The 20,868-nt window shown below is 37.2% G+C and overlaps 1 protein-coding gene across 2 annotated transcripts in view; it reads left to right on the top strand.

Moving 5' to 3' along the window:
• Nucleotides 1–20,868, top strand: part of DMD (dystrophin) — a 2,068,501-nt gene that overhangs the window by 748,590 nt on the left and 1,299,043 nt on the right. For both annotated transcript variants that reach the window (XM_080795194.1, XM_080795193.1), the window contains exons 26-29: nt 1–171; nt 5,833–6,015; nt 12,506–12,640; nt 14,263–14,412. In XM_080795194.1, coding sequence (XP_080651320.1) covers nt 1–171; nt 5,833–6,015; nt 12,506–12,640; nt 14,263–14,412 — 639 coding nt within the window. The remainder of the gene's footprint in view (nt 172–5,832; nt 6,016–12,505; nt 12,641–14,262; nt 14,413–20,868) is intronic.

The raw sequence follows: 20,868 nt of genomic DNA, 5'->3' as shown, positions 1-20,868 counted from the left end.
GTCTATGCCAGGAAGGAAGCCTTAAAGGGAGGTTTGGATAAAACTGTAAGTCTTCAGAAAGATCTGTCAGAGATGCATGAATGGATGACGCAAGCTGAGGAAGAATACCTGGAGAGAGATTTCGAATATAAGACCCCTGATGAATTACAGACAGCAGTTGAAGAGATGAAGGTAAAATAAACCAAATAAAATGAAGCAAAGAAATTAAAAAAAAAAAAAAAAAGAAAGAGGCAGCGTTGCTTGACATTGTGATTCTATACTATCTGTTTTTTCCTTGGTTTAATGGTGGAGGTTGATTTTTTAATGAATTCAGCTTCAAGTTTGGTATATATTATGGATTTTGAAACTTTTTATTTATAATTTTAATGCATTGTGGTCAAAATATAAATATTGACAATCATCATTAGCAATTTTCCCCATGACATCATATAGTATTAAGCAATTGGAATCAGCTACTCACATTGGCTGCTTCTAGTGATGAAGATTCAAATGGAAAATATGCCAAGGGTTACTGCAGTGACAGTTGAAAATGTAGCTAACAGACTGTGTTCATTTGGTTTCTGAAAGGGGTTTCTGAGAATTTAGATATTAAATACTTTAACTTATGGCCTTTAATGGGAATAAAGAGGACTGAGTTTACATGGACTTCTCAAACAGTAGGATAAGAAATAATAATGATTTAGGACCAAGGAAACTAGTGCATAGCAGGGACTGGGAGGTGCGGCCTGAAATAGTCTCTGTAGTGGCATTTCACTATGGCCTTGGACACAGGATAGTCAATGTAATCTCTAATTTGTCATGTCTACACCATGTCAGTTTCTAACTTGAATATATGAACTGAAAATTGAAACTTACATGTAAGTAAATTGCCTGGCTCAGAGTGGGTATTCAAAGACCCTATGGTAGAATGAAGGGTACTGAATGTATTTCATTCCATTCCCTCCCAAGCTATTCCAAGTGGATCACATGGCTTTAATCACATATAAAAAGTAAAATTAAAACATATAAGGAAGATTGTATTTAAACAGTAATAGTTTTCAGGGTATTAAAAGCTTAATAATTGGGGCGCCTGGGTGCCTCAGTGGGTTAAAGCCTCTGCCTTCAGCTCAGGTCATGATCCCAGGACCCTGGGATCAAGCCCTGAGTCAGGCTCTCTGCTCGGCAGGGAGCCTGCTTCCTCCTCTCTCTCTGCTTGCCTCTCTGCCTGCTTGTGATCTTTGTCTGTCAAATAAATAAATAAAATCTTTTTAAAAAAGCTTAATAATTATTCTAATCTAATAATACCATATATCATTCATTCATTTAAGCCACTAACATTAATTGTATAGTTACTATATGCTAAGTACCCTTTTAGACACCAAATACAGTGGTGAGCAAGACATAAAAAGGACCTGACTTCTTGAAACTTACATTCTAGTGGGGGGAGAGCAGGCAGTGAATGGAGAAATAAACTCATGTGAGGTCATGGTAGTTTGCCTAACAAGTAAACCAAGAATATAAAATAAAAAATAATTAGCATGTAAGTGAGAGTTGGAGGTGGTAAAATGCTATTTTAGGAAGGGTTGATGTATAGGGAATTTGTGAGGCATTAAAACCCGAGATATGAATCCTAAGAAAAAATGAGCCTTAAAAAACAAACAAACAAACAAACAAAACCTATGGAAGAACATTCCAGTCAGAGTAAGAGCTCCTGCAAAGACCTTAAGGCTAACTGGGAAGAGAAAGAGGACTGCCAGTCTGCACAGGGTAAAACAAGATAAATCACCTGAGATGATTTTGGGGGAGGGAGGGAGGCACCTGCTAACAGGGATTTCGTAGGATTGGGGAAGTTCATGAGAAGTGAAATGGGAAAGCCACTGGGCGGTTTCAAACAAGAGACTCTAATGATTTTAAATTTGAATGTGGGGAGGTCACTCATAGGAAAATTATATCACCATAGATGGTGAGAGCTACAAGATACTTTGGAAGCAAAATAGACCCCAGTGCTCTTTGCTGATCTGAAAACTGAAGTCTCCAGCTAGATGAATAATTTATTCATAGTCACAGGCTTTATCTGTGGTAGAACCAAGAATACTGAATATATGTCATGCCATCCCATCCCACACCATTCCATCCCAAGCTACTCCAAACTGTTCTATTTTTTCTTTTGTTTCCTTTTAGAGTCATGTGCCATCCCTGTTGCCTTCCATCTCACATCCCATTCTCCAAGTGGCTATTTTCCTCACCTCCTCTAACACTTCAAAGCCACTGTCTGGGATCCCTAAGGAGATAACCAGTAGTGAGCTTGTGTTCAGCTGCTGTACTTCTCCCAGTTCCTCTGTTTGGCTCTTGCCCTCCTCTGGCCCTCTTCGCTCTCTCCCTAAGCAGTTTGCCTATCTGGCTAACCACCCAGGCAGATCCTTTTCTCTTTTCCATTGCTAGAGAGCAGACTGTCTCAAATTTTGAAATTTTGCACACAGTTCTTGAAATGAGTAACCCAACCAATTAGTCCACGTTGACTTGTTTAAATAATTGATCTAGCTACAAAACTGCTCCAGGATGGGGTAATTTTGAAAAGAGGGAAAGCTCAGGCAGCTTCTGATAACAACAGCCAGGGAAGTTGGCAAGAAGATCCAATTTCTTGTGCTTTTTTGCCTTCCAGTCAAGATAATCTCTTTAGGTTTAACTACCTAGAAGGCAGTGATGGTACCTTGTCCAGGCTTCCACCTGTGCTCATGTTGAGAGTAAATTTATCTTTATTGTCAAATGAAACTGGCAGACCTACTCAGACACTTTTTCCTAATTTACTCAGAGAAAAAGTAGAGACATCCTTCTATTTATTTACTTTTATCTCCTGTGTTTTACTTGAAAATGGTTATGCTATTTTCCTGACTTCTTTCCCCCAGTAAGTAAAACTTTTTAATTAACATGAAAGAGTTTCTAAGAGTGTTTGATAAGCATTATCTGACTTGAAAATTCTGTTGGAGTTCTACAATGGATAAATGGTGAAACTTTATATTAACCTTATTAAAATTTTCTGAAATTTCAGTGTTAACTATTTTCTTCTTTATTTTGTTTTAAATTTACACTATTATAACTCTAGTCCTCATGCTTACCAGAATTACATAAATGTATTTACTGTTCTCATTGTATGACAGACTAGAATGTGACTGTTACAACTGAGTGAGCATCCCAGTCACCTTAGAGGACTAGTTAAAACAGAGATTTCTAGGCCTTACCCCAGAATCTCTAATTTACTGAGTCTGGGGTGGGACCTGAGAATTTTAACCTCTAACAAATTTCCAGGGGATGCCAGGAAACAAGTTCCAAAGTGGTTCCATGAAACCATACTTCGAGAACCACTGGTATGGGATATTGGCAATGAAAGGTGTCTCAGCATATAATGGTTAGATTCATGGAAATAAAAGGAGGAAAAAATACAACATTTCTGATGAGGGTTACATCCAAATTATACCACTCATTTAGTTTTCTACCTTTTCTTTCAGTGGAGAAATTTTATCTCCATTTCTCCTTTAAATGTTTCCCCAATTCTAAGCTTGTATTTTTTTTTTTTAAAGAATTTATGAAAGCCAGAAAAAGGAAGAATGGAGTATTTTTTCACTCTGCATTTTTGGTAGTTGTGTAGGTTGGTTGTAAAATGTATAAAAATGTATAAAATGTATAAAATGTATAATGTATAAAATGTAATGTCATTCATTGGATCCAGCACAGAATGCTTCTTCTTTTCACAGAGGATTTGAGATGGGGTTAACCGAAACTATGAGAAAGAAAGGATGTAGTTTCCAGGATGGCTTTCTTAAACACTTTGAAACTCAGTTTTCAGATGTCAAATATAGAGATGACAAAATACATCTCACAAGGTTTTGTTAAAGATACAATGAAGTCACACATATAGCATGTCTGACACAGCACACAGCGGCACATAGTTAGTGATTAATGGTTGTCAGAATTGTTTTTAAGCTAAAATTACTATAGTCAAAATATGGTTTGTGTAGAAATAAACCTTATGTTCATTAATGCCAAAAAGAGACTTAAGAATTTTGAGCTAAAAGTTTTAATCAATTACATCAAAATCCATGAAGATAATCACTTAATATTCAAAATATCTTGGCATTTGCCATAATATTATATACTTTTGAGGCACCATGGGAATAAATCCAAAGGCATAGAGTAATTTTGTTGAAAAATACGAAGGCATTTTATAGCTGGCCTTGTCTATTTCTTGCCCACCTCCCCTTACTTTCACCACTACACTGCATGTAGGCCCAGCTTCCCCCTGCCAGTACCTACATTTATTGATGTAAGGACTTTCTCTGGTTCCTGTGTCCCACTTTTCCCACCTATGTGTCAGGCTTCACTACTATAAAATTAACATCCCTCCACCAGGCTTCAACCAATGGTGGGAGATGATGTATAAGTACCCCATTTCTTCACCATTGAGTGGGATAACCCTGAGATGTGTTTCCCAGAGCTTCCCAGCAAGAGTCATCTCTTGTCATCAACGCTGGTTGCTAAGCTGAATAAGTATACCTTTATAATATCAATGTCTACACCAGTATTTGCTTTACATGGCACATAAACTACTTATGCTTGAAAGCCCATCTCAGGGTTGGCCTTTGGAGTAACTCAAATGAAAGACATATTGTGAGTGTGTGTGTGTGTGTGTGTGTGTGAGAGAGAGAGAGAGAGAGAGAGAGATAGATGTGCACATCAAAAGTTGAGGAGTATAAATACCCTGCAGCTAAAGACCTCCAGCAAGATCCATGTAGTTGAACAAATTGGGTTTAGTACTCCTGGCAGTGAGGGAGAGTACACACTTTGGGGAACTGTGGGTTGTATGAGTTAGAGCATATTAGAAAGAACCTGTTGTAAGATCTGAGTTTCTGTTAGATGATTTAGGGAGAGTTGAAGAGTTTTGCTTTGGATATTATGTTGTCTGTAACTGGGAATAACTCTGTGATTGGGTATCTTAATAAATCTGTCATAGAATGATGGAAGAGTAGAGTGAGGTTAAAGCTATAATTGATAAAGAAACAACACAGGCTCTTATCAATGTGGATAGGGAAGAGTTAGGTATTTTGTGGTTTGGGCAATGTTTATGCTTTGTATAACTTGATTATGAAATGTAGAGGTATTGTTGTCATGATCCACAGTGGTAACAAAGTGGCTTTGTCTGATGTTGATATTCTGTGAAACACTTTATGTTTTATGGGAGAAGACCAAAGGCATAGCTGAGGACCAGGTGAGCCCCCTTCCTTTCAGTGGCGGCTCTTCTTGTCTTCCTCTTATATGGGTTTGGTTACTGAATGGAACTTTCTTTTCTCAAAATATGGTCCTGGATGTAGCGTTAAGAAGACTTTTCTATATTAATTATCTTTTGATTTAAATAATGATGTTTGTACTGATTTCAATATTACTCATTCATCTGAGTAATTTAGAAATGATTTCAATTTTAGAATATGGGATATTTTTGTTAGTATTGAAATACATGTGTCTTGCTTGTCTAATATACATGTCTGTGTGCACATGTATGTGTGTACATATGCACACATACACATATATGAAAGAGGGTGAGAGAGCACACCACAAACCCATGTTGGCTACTTTGCACAGGATTCTGATGAAAGAGCTGTTACATTCTGATGATAATTTTTCCTTCCAAATTCAAGTTTTAACTAAATCTGAATTTATGGAAGTGATTGCAGTCGCTACTGGATTTATTTTTATTAATCTCACAGGGATCGGGAGGAAAGTATGTGATATACAGGAATGCATTTTCTAAGTAAATCCATTGCCTTGCTGTCAAGTGAGAGAGCATTCTTTGTTTTCCAGAGAGCTAAAGAAGAGGCCCAGCAGAAAGAAGCCAAAGTGAAACTCCTGACTGAGTCCGTCAACAGTGTCATAGCTCAAGCTCCACCTGTAGCACAAGAGGCCTTAAAAAAGGAACTTGACACTCTCACCACCAACTATCAGTGGCTGTGCACCAGGCTCAATGGCAAATGCAAGACCTTGGAAGTCAGTTGCTTTTCTTGATCTTTATTACTTACGTGTCAGCTTATGACCCTATGCGGCTCGTAGTGATTAAGAATAGGAACACTGGTGTTAAGACAGCTTAGGCTCAGTGTCCTCACAAAGGCACTTAGAAGTTTGTGACTTTGGGCCTGTTGCTTACATTGTATGAATGTGTTTCCTATCTGTGAAATGGACAAAAAAATTACATATTCCATAGGGTGCTGAGAAAATTAAATGAGTTATTCTATTTAATACTTTGCCTAGTGAGCAGTTCTAGTTCTAATTCTTATTACTACTTTATTACTATTATTATTAGGTCACAAAAATCTTATAAATAAGTTTTCCCAAGATTTATATAAACTGGTCTTAATTCTTTCATACATTTGAATGTGCATAAAATCATAAGTATCAGAGTCCAAATTTACTTTGTGGAGAAGTATGTTCTGTGATAATGTTAAGAATCACTCTGCCTTGTAGGGTGCTTCACAAGACATGTTGTCTAGCTTTTTTGGGGAGGGCATTTTACATTATATTTATGTATCCTTTTAAGTCCTGCTTTATCTTTTCCAGATGCTTTACTCCTTAGATTATCTAAAAATAGCTGACAAAGAATTCATGTAAAAATACTATTTACTAACAGTAAGGATAGTGTCAAGGAACACAAAACTTTACCTAGCACCAGAAGCTGAAGTTGCCAGAGACTGCCCACTAGCTGGGCGGTAAATTAAGCCCCCTTCCCCCACATGAACTGAGTCATCTTAGTGAACATGTTGATAAACAATTCATATATATTCCAAACCAATGGAGAGGGACTAAAAAGGGACTGTATGACATTATAATTCCAATACAAATAGAAGAGATTTTAAGTGTGATTGCAGATGAGAAATAGAGGGATAGCTCAATAGTCTTGAAAAATATATTAATATGAAAATAAAAGGTCTCTTTAGAAAACATATCCTGAAATAGATTTCTGATGGATTGTCCTATCTTTTACATGAACAACATGAGTAATAGGAAGCAAGGAATAATAATGATGTAAAGAAATTAAGAACATAAAAAATATTTAAGAGTTTCGTTTTTAAAATATTGTCAAAAGAAATTTCCTAGATACAAAAAGTCCCTCCCTCATGTAACATGATAGTATGAATTAGTTTGGACTTCCCTGGGACCCGTAGCATCATCTCTTCCCTTCCTTTCCTGTTTTTTATTTTCTGTAGCTCTTAGCACTAATACAATAGATTTTGTTCTCTCTCTCTCTCTCTTTGAGTATGGCTGACACACAGTGTTATATTAGTTTCAAGTGTACAGTGTAGTGATTAAAGAACTCTGAACATTATGCTAAGCTCACCACAAGTGTAGCTCCCATCTGTCATCATTTGCTATTATATAAAGATTTCCCTTTTATCTATCTCTGCGTATTGGATTCTTGGTATTTTTGTGAAATTTGTCTTCTAGTTCTCAAATTATCTCTTCAACTGACTGTTGGTGTTTAAATATACTCATTTCTATATATGCATCTGCCTATATAAACATTTGGATAGGATTTTATATTTTTCCAAAGACCTTGTTTTCCATTTCTTAAGATTTTACTTGGTTATTTAGAAATTTTTTCTCTTCTTTTATGTAATGTTCTGCTTTTGTATAACTGATTCTATTCCTTCTTTTTGTTAAACAAATTAAACCTATGCAGTCTGTTTGGTTGAGAAGTCTCCATGAGTAATGAGCATGAAAGAGTTTTGATTTTCCAGTAACTGTAACCACCAATGTCAAACTTCATTTTCTGCCTAGTAGTTGGCTTCCTAATCATTATTACTGTCTGATCCCATGATTTTTCATTCATTTTTAGTTATTAAAGTTTAGTGTTATTTAAATTTTTATATCATAGTTTGTTAACATCTTCCATTAGTCTACATAAATATGTGGCTACAGCAATTTATACAAAGGTGGGAGTGAGAAAAAAAATGATTTTAGTGTCCACTTCTCCCATTCAGTTTCTGGATAGTGATTGTATAGTATTGGTTTAAGGGATGATAACGAGGGTAAAATACATTCTTCACATAACTCCCTTTTCTTTGCTGGTCACAGTTGCTATACCCTTTTATTAACACCCATAGATATCTATGATGATGAGTATGTTGTCACCAGATTCTATAGGTTATCACCTGATCTGGCTTGTTCACTGTAGACTTGATATGATCTTTGGGGATCTGTATTCATATAGATTGTGAACCCCCCAAAAAGATCTTCTATTCATTCATGGTGCCTTGGAGTATTCAACAAAATTTCAGGCTGACTCTTGCCAGTAACCTTAAACCACATTCTCTTGAAAGTTACATCTTTTAAACCCATGCTTCCATGATACCCTGAAGTCTTATTTCTCCACCGTGTTTCAGCTTAGCCAAAGCTCTGGCACATCCCATCTCCCATAACTCCTTGATTCTTCCTTGGCCATACCAGCAGCTCAGTAGGTAATGCATGCCAACCATCTCTTTCTGAATGTACCCACCCATTTGATGAGTGGTATTGTTTTAGATCTTTTAAAGAAAAGGGACCAGATGGGTTTCCTCTAAACACCACAGTAAAAAGTTAAGAAAAAGATTTGCTTCAGGGGCACCTGACTGGTTCAGTTAACAGAGCACATGACTCTTGATCTTGGAATTGTAAATTCAAGTCCCGCGTTGGGTGTAGAGTTTACTTTAAAAGGTAAAATTTTTAAAAATTGTCTTATTTTCCAGTCCTCCTTTCTTCATATCTCCCCATTGCCATCCCCATCAGATCCCTCTGTTTAGAACACAGCTTGTGAAAACATGTTGTAGAAGTTTGTTTGTTTGTTTGTTTGTTTGTTTGTTTTAAACATAGAATATAGGGAACTTAGCCTTAAGCTCTTAAGTATGAACTCTATTTGCCAGTCTCAAGAAAAAGAGATCTTACTGGCAACTTTTAACAGCAGGCTAAAGTTATTTATCATCAAATTCCTTGCAATTGTGTCATCTTTAGATTATAAGTTGTGGATTCTACATTCATTACAACTACTGACTGCCTCAAATGGCAGTAAATTTCCTCACGTGGCTTGTGATTTTTTTGTTTCTGAGTTCACGTGTGGTAGGAATTGTTTTTACTGGAAATCCTTTCTGCTCTGGGCTGTCTGAGGGTCCTCATGAGTTTTGTTTTGTTTGCTTGTTTGTTTTTAATGTTTCTACCAGAGTCCTAGAAATGTTACATTCTACTCTCATGTGTAATATAAACTTACATTTCAGTTTCTGGTGGGTGAATCCTTATTTTCCAACTAAAATCCAAAGGATTCTCAGCTTCCTTGCTAATTCCTTTTACTCGAGTGGAGGGGGATTTTATAGACCTTGTGTCCAGGATAGGTGGGACACAACTTTATGCTCTTCTATGTGTGAGACCAGCGCCCCTTTTTCCATCCCAAATTAGTGTCGAATACCCTAGCTTGTAAGTCATATACCCTGTTCTGATATGCCAGTGTTTTGTTAAGCTTAGCCTCCCAACCTCTGCATGCGCTTAACTTCCCTCTTTGTTTCTGCTTTGGGAGGATTTTCATATTTCACAGAGCAGCCTGATGAGCTTAAATGTTGCCCTTTATGTTTTACCCAGCATTTCAGTGTCACAAAAGCAGGGGTGGGTGGATTGGCACATCAGCTCCACTGACCATTTTGAATGGAAGTTTCCTTTTTCTGTTGTCATCTCTTCAAAGCCATGCTGAATTCTGTGATTTCCAAGTAGTTTTGAGTTCCAAACTGCAAAGCTTAACAGTTATTCTAAGTGGCTTTTAGCTCCAATTCAGACGGCAAGACAACATTTTATTTTGCAGAGGTGACCTGTAAAGCCAGTACATTCAGCCTCTTCAGCTGTGTCCTTCAGACACATTGAGGACACAAGAGGCCATCCATCCTGACGGTTAAATTGGCAAGGTAGTTCATTACCTCAATCTGCACCAAAGTTAATAAGACACATTACCAATCACATCTCCTTATCTTCAAAGATCTGAAGTACCCTGGGGTATTTAAGGAGATATTTATATTTTCCCACTGGGATCTTTGCCCAGAAGGAAGACAGCCTGTAGTCCAGCAGGAGCTGGGAATGACCCAGATTTAAGATTTCTGTCACCTTTTAAAGCAAAATACTTAATTTCACTTTCTGTAATAAACTGTACATGAAATACTAAGCAGGTATTGGTAGGGTGGCAAGACAGGTTAGACTGATACTTTTCACCCGTTAGAGAAGGAATGTCTTCGGTCATTTGCAAGGTCTATAGGCGAAGTGAAAACATGGGAAATCTGACAGAATTTTTGGTTTCTCCTACAATAAAACTTCCTTCCTCGGCTTTATTTTTGGTGGAGTTGGGGGCGGGGAGTAGCAGGTGGTAGTGATTAAAGTACTGTATGTATAGGTTTGTCCAATATTTACAATATCAAATCTAATGGAAAATGGCCATTTTTGTATTCATATCCTCTAGCATATCTTCTTGCTTTTTCCCAATAGACATAACCATAATCCAGAAATTTACCTTTATTGTTTCTTTGCTTAAAAATGTTTTATCACACTCAAATAAATACCTAAATAATGTATTGCTCAATTTCACTTGTTTTGAGCATTACAAAAGATCATAACCTTAATATTTAGGTTTTTAGGGCTTGTCCATTTTGCCCAGCATTTCTTTGTCAGCAACTCATTCATGTTTGTTCTGTGTGATGAAATTTGCATTTTTACTTCTGTGTTCTCTGTTTAAATGTAGTACAGTGTGTCTCTACATTCTCTGGTTAGCAGACATAAGGTTGTTTTTAAAATTTTGGTTATTACCAAAAGTGCTGAAATGAACATTCTCTTAACTGTCTTTGTTGTCCACACAAAGCAGTTTCTCTGAGAATATGTATGCAAAAGTGGAGTTGCTGGATTGTGGGGTATGTGTATATTCACCTGACGTGGGGTATGTGTATATTCACCTGACTGAGAATGATGGATTGTTTTCCAAAACAGTCATTTTAGTAGACACACCCACCAAAAATAAATACAAATTTTTGTTAATGTGTACCTTCTATTACACTTAGAATTATGAAATTTCTCATTTGTGTCAGTCAACCTGGTACAAATACCATGTAATCTTGACTTACATTCCCCTGACTGCTAATGAGATCGAACATATTTTCATATATTTATTGGATATGCATATATCTTTTTCTTTGAAATGGTGGTTTAGGGTTTCCTTTCATTTTCCATTGGGATGTCCCTTCACCTTTTAATTGGCTTGGGGACATTTCTTTTTTACTCATCTGTTAGAAATTTTGCAATTGTTTTCTTCAAGTTTTTAGGGTGGTTTTCAATTTCTTTATGGTATCTTTTGATAAATAGAATGGTTTAACTCTACTGTAAACAAATTTATTCAGGTTTTTTGGGGAGGTTGTCTTTGTTTTGCGTTGTTTTTTACAAAATGTCTTATTTAAGATATCCTTTCTCATCCCAAGTTTATAAAATACTCTTTTGTATTTTCTGGTTGCAATCTTAAAGTTTTGCTTTTTTATATATGACTATGTTTGTGTATTACAGTAATCATTTTTCAATACATATCAAAAGCCATTTTAAAATATCCATAGTTTTGAGTCATATTCTTCCTAATATACCTCAAGGAAATAATTTGAAATATGGGAAAAAAATCTACATTCATGGTGATCTTCACCACAAGTTATTCGCAAACAAAACCAAAAATAGGCTAACTACCCAATAAGTTTTGACTGTTAAGAAAAGAATAATACAGCCACTTATATGGAAATTTAGATTTTCATTAAAGATATATCTTCCTTTTTTTAAAGATTTTATTTATTTATTTGACAGAGAGAGATCACAAGTAGGCAGAGAGGCAGGCAGAGAGAGAGAGGGAAGCAGCCTCCCAGCTGAACAGAGAGCCCAATGTGGGACTCAATCCCAGGACCCTGAGATCATGACCTGAGCTGAAGGCAGAGGCTTAACCCACTGAGCCACCCAGGCGCCCCAAAGATATATCTTCTTAGTAATACAGAAAAGTTATATGATATAATGTTTAGTGAAAAGAGCTCTGTAGCTACATCTTGCTTTAATGTTAGCTATCGTATTACGTGCATATAATAAAGTTTAAAGGAGCTCACAGAAAACTGGTCATGCTTAAGGTTTTGCAATGTTAAATCTATATATATATGCATTTTTGTGTGTGCTTTTTTTTATTTTACAGACAGGAATGTTAATGAGATTTTTATTTAAAAAAGTAAATCACTGACTATTTAATTAATATTTATAGTAAGATGCTTCCTTAATGATTAGTAATTATAAACGTATTAGCTGATCAACATGACTAGTTGCTTTTTAAATTATCTACTGCAAAGGAAATGTGAACAGTATAAAATAAACATGTTCAATTTTTACAGCTTTAAAAATGAAAATTCCAAAACCCCACAGTCACTTCTATCACGTATTTCATATGCAATATGTATTTCTTTCTTAGGAAGTTTGGGCGTGCTGGCATGAGTTATTGTCATACTTGGAGAAGGCAAACAAGTGGCTGAATGAAGTAGAATTCAAACTGAAAACCACTGAAAATATTCCTGGGGGAGCTGAGGAAATCTCCGAGGTGCTTGATGTAAGTTGTGACTTAATCGAAATGATAATAATTCATATGTCATGGATGCCCAGGACCAAATAGAAAAGAGCTGTGGGGGAAACAGTACAGAGAGTGTGGTTGCCATGCCTCTCCCGGCTCTGGTGCTTTGGATGAAGCCTTTGTTTCTTCTGTAACCCTTCCAGTCTCAAGTTTGTAAAGTTGATTTAAATAACCTTTTCCAGAGGACATCTGCCTTTTTCTATATTACAAAGTTCTACATTGACACATTTCTTTATCTTTTTAAATCCACCATAGACTCACATAGACAGTGTGAAGGTACCGTTTTGCTCCTTCAGAGCAGAGCTACACAGGATGATCATATAAAACATTACTTCCAGTTTAAAGCTACATTTATTGAATTGAAACATACTTTTAGATTATTTAAAAGCATAAATTTATACCTTACAGAATGCCATGAGGTATTAAATGTGCATGTTCTGATATTAGGATTGTATCTTTAAAATGTTCATACATTTTGGTACTACAGAATCTTAATACATTTTCAAGTTTTATCTTGAAGATGTTTAAAAAGTAAAATTTAAAAGAATTGGCAGGTGTAAACTTTTGATTTGTGTGAACTTCTCACAATAATCATTTCTGTTCTATACATCATATTTTACATTTGGTTAACCCTTTGTGTATAATGAATATGTAGTTTTGCCATCTGTATTGCATTTGCAGTGCAACCCCTGTGTAAATATACTAAAATAACCTACATAAATTAAGATGTGAAGAAAATGTAAAATGCCTCTTCAGCTAGTATTGAGATTCTAGAGTGTTATAGCAGAAACCTAAACCATATATCCAACTTCCTTATTTTCTCAAGAGGATTGTAAAACCTGAAGAGTTATCAGAGAACAATGAGACTGGTCTCAGATGAACTATAATTTTGGCCTTGTCCTATTCAGAGATGTTAACTGACCATGCATTCCTTGTGAATCAGCAATGTGATGCACCTTCCAAAAAAAGTTGAAGCACACACAGTGCATTAGTAGAAGGATGGTGGCCAGAACAAAGGGTGCAGTGATGCACTTATCCTATTAAATGATCAGACTGAAGGACTTCAGCCTTCTCTTTATTGCTTTTCTGTCCAAAGATGGCTGCTCCACTTACAAGCTATGTGTGTGGGGAAAAATTATGAAGGGCAAGGTTTTTTCTAGAGGTTGTATCTTTTTTTTTCTTTTTAATTTAGGAAGGGAAACTCTGCTCTTGAATTTCTACCTACATATAGTTTTTAGAATCATGTCGCTTAGCCACCACTAGATATAAGAGAATATTTAAGTATTTTAAAGTATTAAGAATATTAAGTATTTTACCTTCCCAGGTTTAAGAGTAGAGGACCTCAAAGAAGAATGTGGCTGTGGATAATTTTTAAGTGCCCCATTCCACAGTCCTGCCATAAGCTCATGAGGATACACATGGAGAAACATCATATTTTTTTAAGTAACAATGGTCTTTGATGTTTTATTGTCCCAATTCAGTACTGCTTTAAATTGTTTTTAACTTAATGATATGTAAATAAGAAGATACTGAGCATTTTGTGTTAATTCAGTATATTTAGAAAAAGAAGGGAAATAGTAATTATTGCAAATGTGTTTCAGTCACTTGAAAATTTGATGCAACATTCAGAGGATAACCCGAATCAAATTCGCATATTGGCACAGACCCTAACAGATGGTGGAGTCATGGATGAACTGATCAATGAGGAACTTGAGACATTTAATTCTCGGTGGAGAGAGCTACATGAAGAGGTATGGCCATAAGAGTAAAAAATCTTTTAAAACTGATTTGCATAAATACCTAATAAATACTTGTAGGTTTCTCAGAAAAAAAAAAAAAAGAATACTTTAAATATTAGCTCAGCTTCCAGGTTTTAGAAATTGTCATGTGCCAGATATGAGTACATTATTTACATGTGTCTTCTATCATTTTATCCTACAGAAACATTATAAAGGGTGAGTTTTAACAGGAAACAGAGATATACCAAATACAGTAATATGCTGAAGTCCACAAGCTGTAAATAGATTAACAATTCAAAATCAGATCTTATTTGACCACAGGATTCTTTTCCCTACCCAAATTAACCAATATGTGTAGGTATCCTCATCTCTTTCTCCTTCCTTCCCTTTCTCCTTCTCCCCCAACTTTCTCTCTCTCTTTCTCTCTCTCTCTCTCTGTTTTAAAGAATTATTTATTTGAGAGAGAGGAACATGAGAACACAAGTAGGGAAGAGCGGCAGAGGGAGAAGCGGAACACCCTCCCACCCCAGGCTGAACAGGGAGCTGGCTATAGGGCTTGAACTCAAGACCCTAGGATCTGACCCAAAGGCAGAGGCTTAACCGACTGAGCCATCCAGGCATCCCCTCTACCTTTCTCAACATGTGCATTCACGTTACAGTCATGTGTAATCTGTTGGTCATATGTGTGATTCTCTTAGTACTCTAGATACTGTTTATGCTTCCCAAGTAACACTAAAGAGCTTTAATTTATATATAACAGAATAATTTTCATATGCAAAAATGATACCATGTGTTTTCTGAATGTTTTCAATCAAAATTAAGAGAAAATAACATATTACTGCCAATAAATAGTGTTTTGCATATACTCTCCTAAATCAGGAATGGATTACTTGTCAAAAAGAACAAATACATTATAATGGAGTTTAGTTTTGTATCCATTTATTTCATGTATCTCTAAAATGTGAGACAGTGTTCTAAGGTTAGGTAATCAGTAGGAAATTTTTCTCTCCATTACTCATAGACATTGAGTAGTTAAGCATAAATTCACTGATATCTTAGTGTGTTCAGAACATAATAACAACAATATCCTTATAAGATGCAAAAAAATTGTGTTAAAAGTTACCACAGAGGATTTGAAAACACAGAAAAACAGTGTAGACCTGTGTGGGTCAGCACAGGAAGGCATTTGGGGTAGCTTTTCTAAAGAAAATTCACTGTGAATGACATTGTATTTTTTTTTTTTAAGATTCAAAACATTTTTTAAAAGTAATCTCTACACCCAGTATGGGGCTCGAACTCAAAACCCTGAGATCAAGACCTGCATGCTCTACTGACTGAGCCAGGAAGGCAGCCCTGTGAACATTTTAAAATCAGAACAGGAGATAGCCAAATGGGCGGGTGTAGGAGGGTAATCCCAGACAGGTAGACATACACATGCAAAGAATTGGAAGCATGAGGCTGGTTATAAATGCACATCTGCAAACCATTTGGTTTTGCCTGAGTGTAAGGTACAGGTGGGGGAGTGTCTGAAGGTAGACCTGAACAAGTAGGCATCAGCAAGATGGCTCAGGGAAACCAGTGCTTCTCAAACAGCCTGGTCTATAAGCATGCACTCGGAGAACACTGAAGGGTTTAGAATGTCAGGAGGAAGGGCCACCTGGGTGGTACAGTTGGCTGAGCATCTGACTCTTGTCTCTGACTCTGACGTCTTGACTCTGACTCGGGCCGTGATCTCAGGGTTGTGAGATCAAACCCCATGTCGGGATCAGCATCCAGTGTGAAATCTGCTGGAGATTGTCTCTCCCTCTCCCTCTATCCTTCCTGCTCATGCTCACTTGCTCGCTCGTTCTCTCTCTCTCAATAAGTAAATAAGTAAAATTTTTAAAAGATTTTATTTATTTATTTGACAGACAGAGATCACAAGTAGGCAGAGAGGCAGGCAGAGAGAGAGGAGGAAGCAGGCTCTCTAAGCAGAGAGCCCAATGTGGGGCTCGATCCCAGGACCCAGGATCATGACCTGAGCTGAAGGCAGAGGCTTTAACCCACTGAGCCACCCAGGCACCCATAAGTAAATATTTTAAAAGAATGTAAGGGGGAAAGGAGAAGAGCAGTGCCGTAGCAACTTATATTTCCTCTGCAGTGACTGTGGAGAGTAAGTGGTCTAAAAGATAGGGAGGTTGCTGGTAGTGAGACCAAGGAGGAAGTGGTATTTTTAGGTCAGCTGAAGACAAGGGCAGTGGTGATAGGTACAGTGAAAATGAAAAATCTAGGAGAGCATCTAGGTTTCTGATTCAGGTGGCTGGATAGCTATTTTTCATAAACAAGATTGGGAAAATGAGAAAAAAAAGTGAATTTGGAAGTAAAAATTCACGTCACTTTTTATCTCCATTGATCCTGCAGTGCCTGCTGAAGTTTGATACCAACCAAAAGCAATCCCTGAGTCAAGGACTTAGGTGCTATTAGTTAATTTGAGAGGTAATACCAAGCAGGACACACGAGGGATTGGAGAAGGAAAGCTTAGACAGTTGATAAAGGGTACTTTTAACAGTGAGTTTCCAGTGGAAGTGACCAGGCTAGTCCCACTGGGAACTTTAAAGAAATCATGTACAACACCAGTGTCAGCACGCTCTGAAGTGTCCCAGTGAGCTGATGGAAACTGGAGTGTTTATCCACCAATTTCCCTCTGTTTTTGTTTGAGGATTGCACGCAGGTGCATAAAATCCCACACTTCTGAGCTGTTGAGCGCAGTCCAATTGAGAAATGTGAGTGCTTGGGGTGGGAATGTAGCAGTGCTTATGGAAACACCACCAGCTTTAGGTGAACTCAGAGCCATTGAGGTTAAGGGACTATGTGGTAGGGTATCAGCAGGGTCTACTAGAGTACTTAGGGAGTGTCTAGCAAGGATTTTCCATAATTCAGGAAAAGAGATACATAGAGGGATCCAGACCAGTTATACAGATGTGGGATTTACCAGGCCACATACTAGTTAAAACTCTAAAGTTCATGACATCACCCCAGGTAAGCCCAAGCAAAATGAATCATGGACAGAATTTAGGAATTATACATAAAATCCAGGTTTAGGCAGGGACACCTAGGTAGATCAGTCAGTTAAGCATCTGCCTTCGTCTCAGGTCATGATCTCAGGGTCCTGAGATTGAGTCCCACGTCAGACCCCATGCTGAGTCTTTTTGCTCTCTCCTCTCTTATGAATAAATACAATCTTTAGAAAAAATCAAGGTTAGGCAGAGGAAGCAGTGTTTCCAAAGGAAATGAGAATAAATGGTCACAGAGGTATGAGGAGACGCAAGTTAAAAGCAGGGTGCTTAGGAAGTAGCAGTTTATAAAGAGAAGCCATGGGGGAAAAAAAAAGTCAGATACAATAAACAGGCCTGGTAAGATGAAGACAGAATCAGGCAAAAAGGACATTACTTATGACATTTACCGGAATGGTTTTGGTGGAATTTCCCTGGGGATAGACAGAACAGTGCTGGGGCATTACAGAAGACATTAGGGAAGAGGAAGGAGGAAAGCAAAGTTTGCATTATGCTTGTAAGGAGCTTGGCTGTGAAGAGAAAGAATGATCCTAAGAGGGATGGTAGCTAGGTGGGGTATGTAGGAAACATTTTGTTGTTTAAGTGGAGGAGAGGTTTGATCTTGTTTGTAAATTAGAACGAAGTGTGGAGTAGGAGAGCCTACCCACCCCCCTCAGTGACATAGGGCAGATTGAGGGGGAGGTGCCTGTCTTTCCTGAATACTTTAGTCACCCTTTCCCCCTATCAATGTGAGGGACTAGGGATTGGCAAAGGCGATCCCAAAGAGTCCCTTGGCCTCTCACTCTTGTTGCACTGTTGTTGGATGTGAGCAAGAGTAGTCATTTGTAGATGGCAACTAACTCAAAGTTCATTTAAATTTGCATTTTGTTAGAGAATTGGAGTATGCTCTTACTTATATTTGACTCTTAGTGTCAGAGTAGAAATTGCAGTCCAAGCAAAAAATCAAAAGTCACATTGTAGAACCGACCTTGGCTAAGCTGTGAAAAGGCCCAAATTGTAATCTTTAACAAGATTCAGAGTCTATCTATTCTCTCATTAGGAACAGATCAGTCTCTAAACCTGACCTTGGCATTGGTCTTATTTATGTTATATTCTTGCAAACCTTTAGTAACAGAGAAACTACTTATGCTCTTATATTGCGATGTTCTTTGGTGTGGAACCAGGCATTTTCCCCAAATAAATAAAAATTCAACTCAGAAACAGATCTTGATTGAAAACCTACTCTGCTATATCCAAATTGAGTTACTAAAACGTTGGCTATAGAATCAGAAAATCTTGGGTTAGAATAGCCCCTTGTTATTAGTCAGTGTTAGGCCACAGAAACTACACAGCTAGAAAGCTACCTGTGGCTGGTGCTGTTGAACTGAGGGAAACAGGCTGGAGCACCAGGAAGCTGCCCGTGGATTTGTCCCCCACCCCCATGATGAACTTGCCACTGGGTCACCCACAGAGCTTGCCAGAAGACACCTGTAGAGGGCGCTGCTAAAATTTATGGGAGAGTTACGAACAGAGGAGTTGAGCTCCACCAGGCATCCTACAGGTCAACCCAGACCCAAGGGAGCAAGAAGGAATTACAAACACACTGGAATGGAGAAATCTTTACTTCCCCAGGTGTTACTCCAGTGCCCTCTACTGACAAAGTTTAGCATCGTGTCAGGGGGCTAGGAGAAATATTTTTAGTATCACATGCGATTACTGTTTAGAGGCAGTAAGTTGATAACTGGCACATCCCTTCATAGCTCATAGCCTCACAGCTCCTGTTTCATAGCGATCTCCTGAGCAAAACATAAAATACTGTGTGGAAAGGGCTTACTGTAGTGCTAAAAGCGTAAGTACATATTCAATAAGTGATTTGGCGTTTTATTTTTGCTAAGTTGTGTACTATATTACCTACCCTCAAAGCTATGTGTGTGTAGTGTTTCGTGTTTGTGTGTATGCATGTGTATCCCACCAGGGGCAGAGATAAACAAATATATATATATATATATATATATATATATATATATGTTTGTGTGTGTGTGTGTGTGTGTGTGTGTATACACACACACATATATATATATATTCCAATATGAAAAACAACGAAATACACACACCTCTATTGTTTAGCTAAATGCAGAAGACTGATAAAAGGACTCCTTTTCATCCCTTAAATCTTAAATTGGAAGGTCTCCACTTCTACTTCAGTAGTCAATTAGGCAGAATGTTATAGTAAAAATAAATAACTTGAATTAAATAAAATTGAAACCACTACCAGTCCTGGCTATGCTTATAGGAAATATGTAGCCTGAGAGGAATTTAGCAATGAGGAAAAAAATTTTGATGCTTTAGAACTTTGATGAAAACCATATATATTGGAGATAATATCCTTCTCAAATTCCATGGTGCCAGTCATTAAAGAGCTGGTATGACGTTAGATATATGATGTTGAAGTAAAAGGATGGGTAGTAACAGACTTTTCCTATTTTTCAAGGTCTAAGCTGGGTTCTTTGATCATTTCCAAACTACGTAGGTAATAGACCAACACTAATAGGTTGTTAGCTAAATTAAACATTTGGGGTATTCCCATTGAATATTTAGTTTACAAGACTGATGTTTTGATGCAGTGTGGAAGGAACCTTGGAATAAATTATTGGAGGGGCTGAGGAAATAAAATGATTACAGTAACCATTTTAAAATTGATTTCTTTTATTTTCCAAAAAAATCTATGATGCATTAGATTGTTATAGTGAAAAATTCTAACATTGTTTCAAACCGTAATTTCCTTGATTTTTTTTTTTGGGTGGGGTTGGCTAAAGAAAAAGTTTTTCCATTAATAAACAAAGTGTCCCTTCACTTGAAGATGGGCCTAAGCCCACTCTCTTCTCAATTAAATGCATATGTGAGAGGTTTGTGGTTTTTTTTTTTTTTATTACCCACCCAATGTTTCTTATAGCCACAATTATCCAGAACAAAGGTAACATCCATTTGCCGGTTAAATCAATCAAACAGCCAGTTTTTTATAGCCTATGAATATTTAAAAGAGATATGCCAGATCCCGTCCCTAATTTCAGAGTGTGAGTTTGCATTCAGAGATGTAATAAATTCTTCCCATTCCTTGAAAAGGCATCTTTCACTCTTCGTAATCATATGGCACTATATTTTCTACTCATAGTAATGATTTCAAAGATGGTGAGCAAACCAGGAAACAGCTCTAAAAATCATACCAAATCATCTGATTTTTACAACTTATTCCAGACTAACCAAGCTACAGATTTGTTAGTGATACAGCAAAACACATAGCAATGATGCTAATGGCCTCGTGGTCCCAAAGGCCCAGTCCCTGCTTTAAGTGTTTCAGCAGGCAGTATTGCATTTGTTGTCACAATAACCCTGTGTTTTAAGGTCTTTTGCAGCCTGTTTTATAGACATGGGAAGG

Source organism: Martes martes (genome assembly GCF_963455335.1).
Source record: "Martes martes genome assembly, chromosome: X".
NCBI classification, from domain to species: domain Eukaryota; kingdom Metazoa; phylum Chordata; class Mammalia; order Carnivora; family Mustelidae; genus Martes; species Martes martes.
This window is presented reverse-complemented; position numbering and strand designations above follow the sequence as displayed.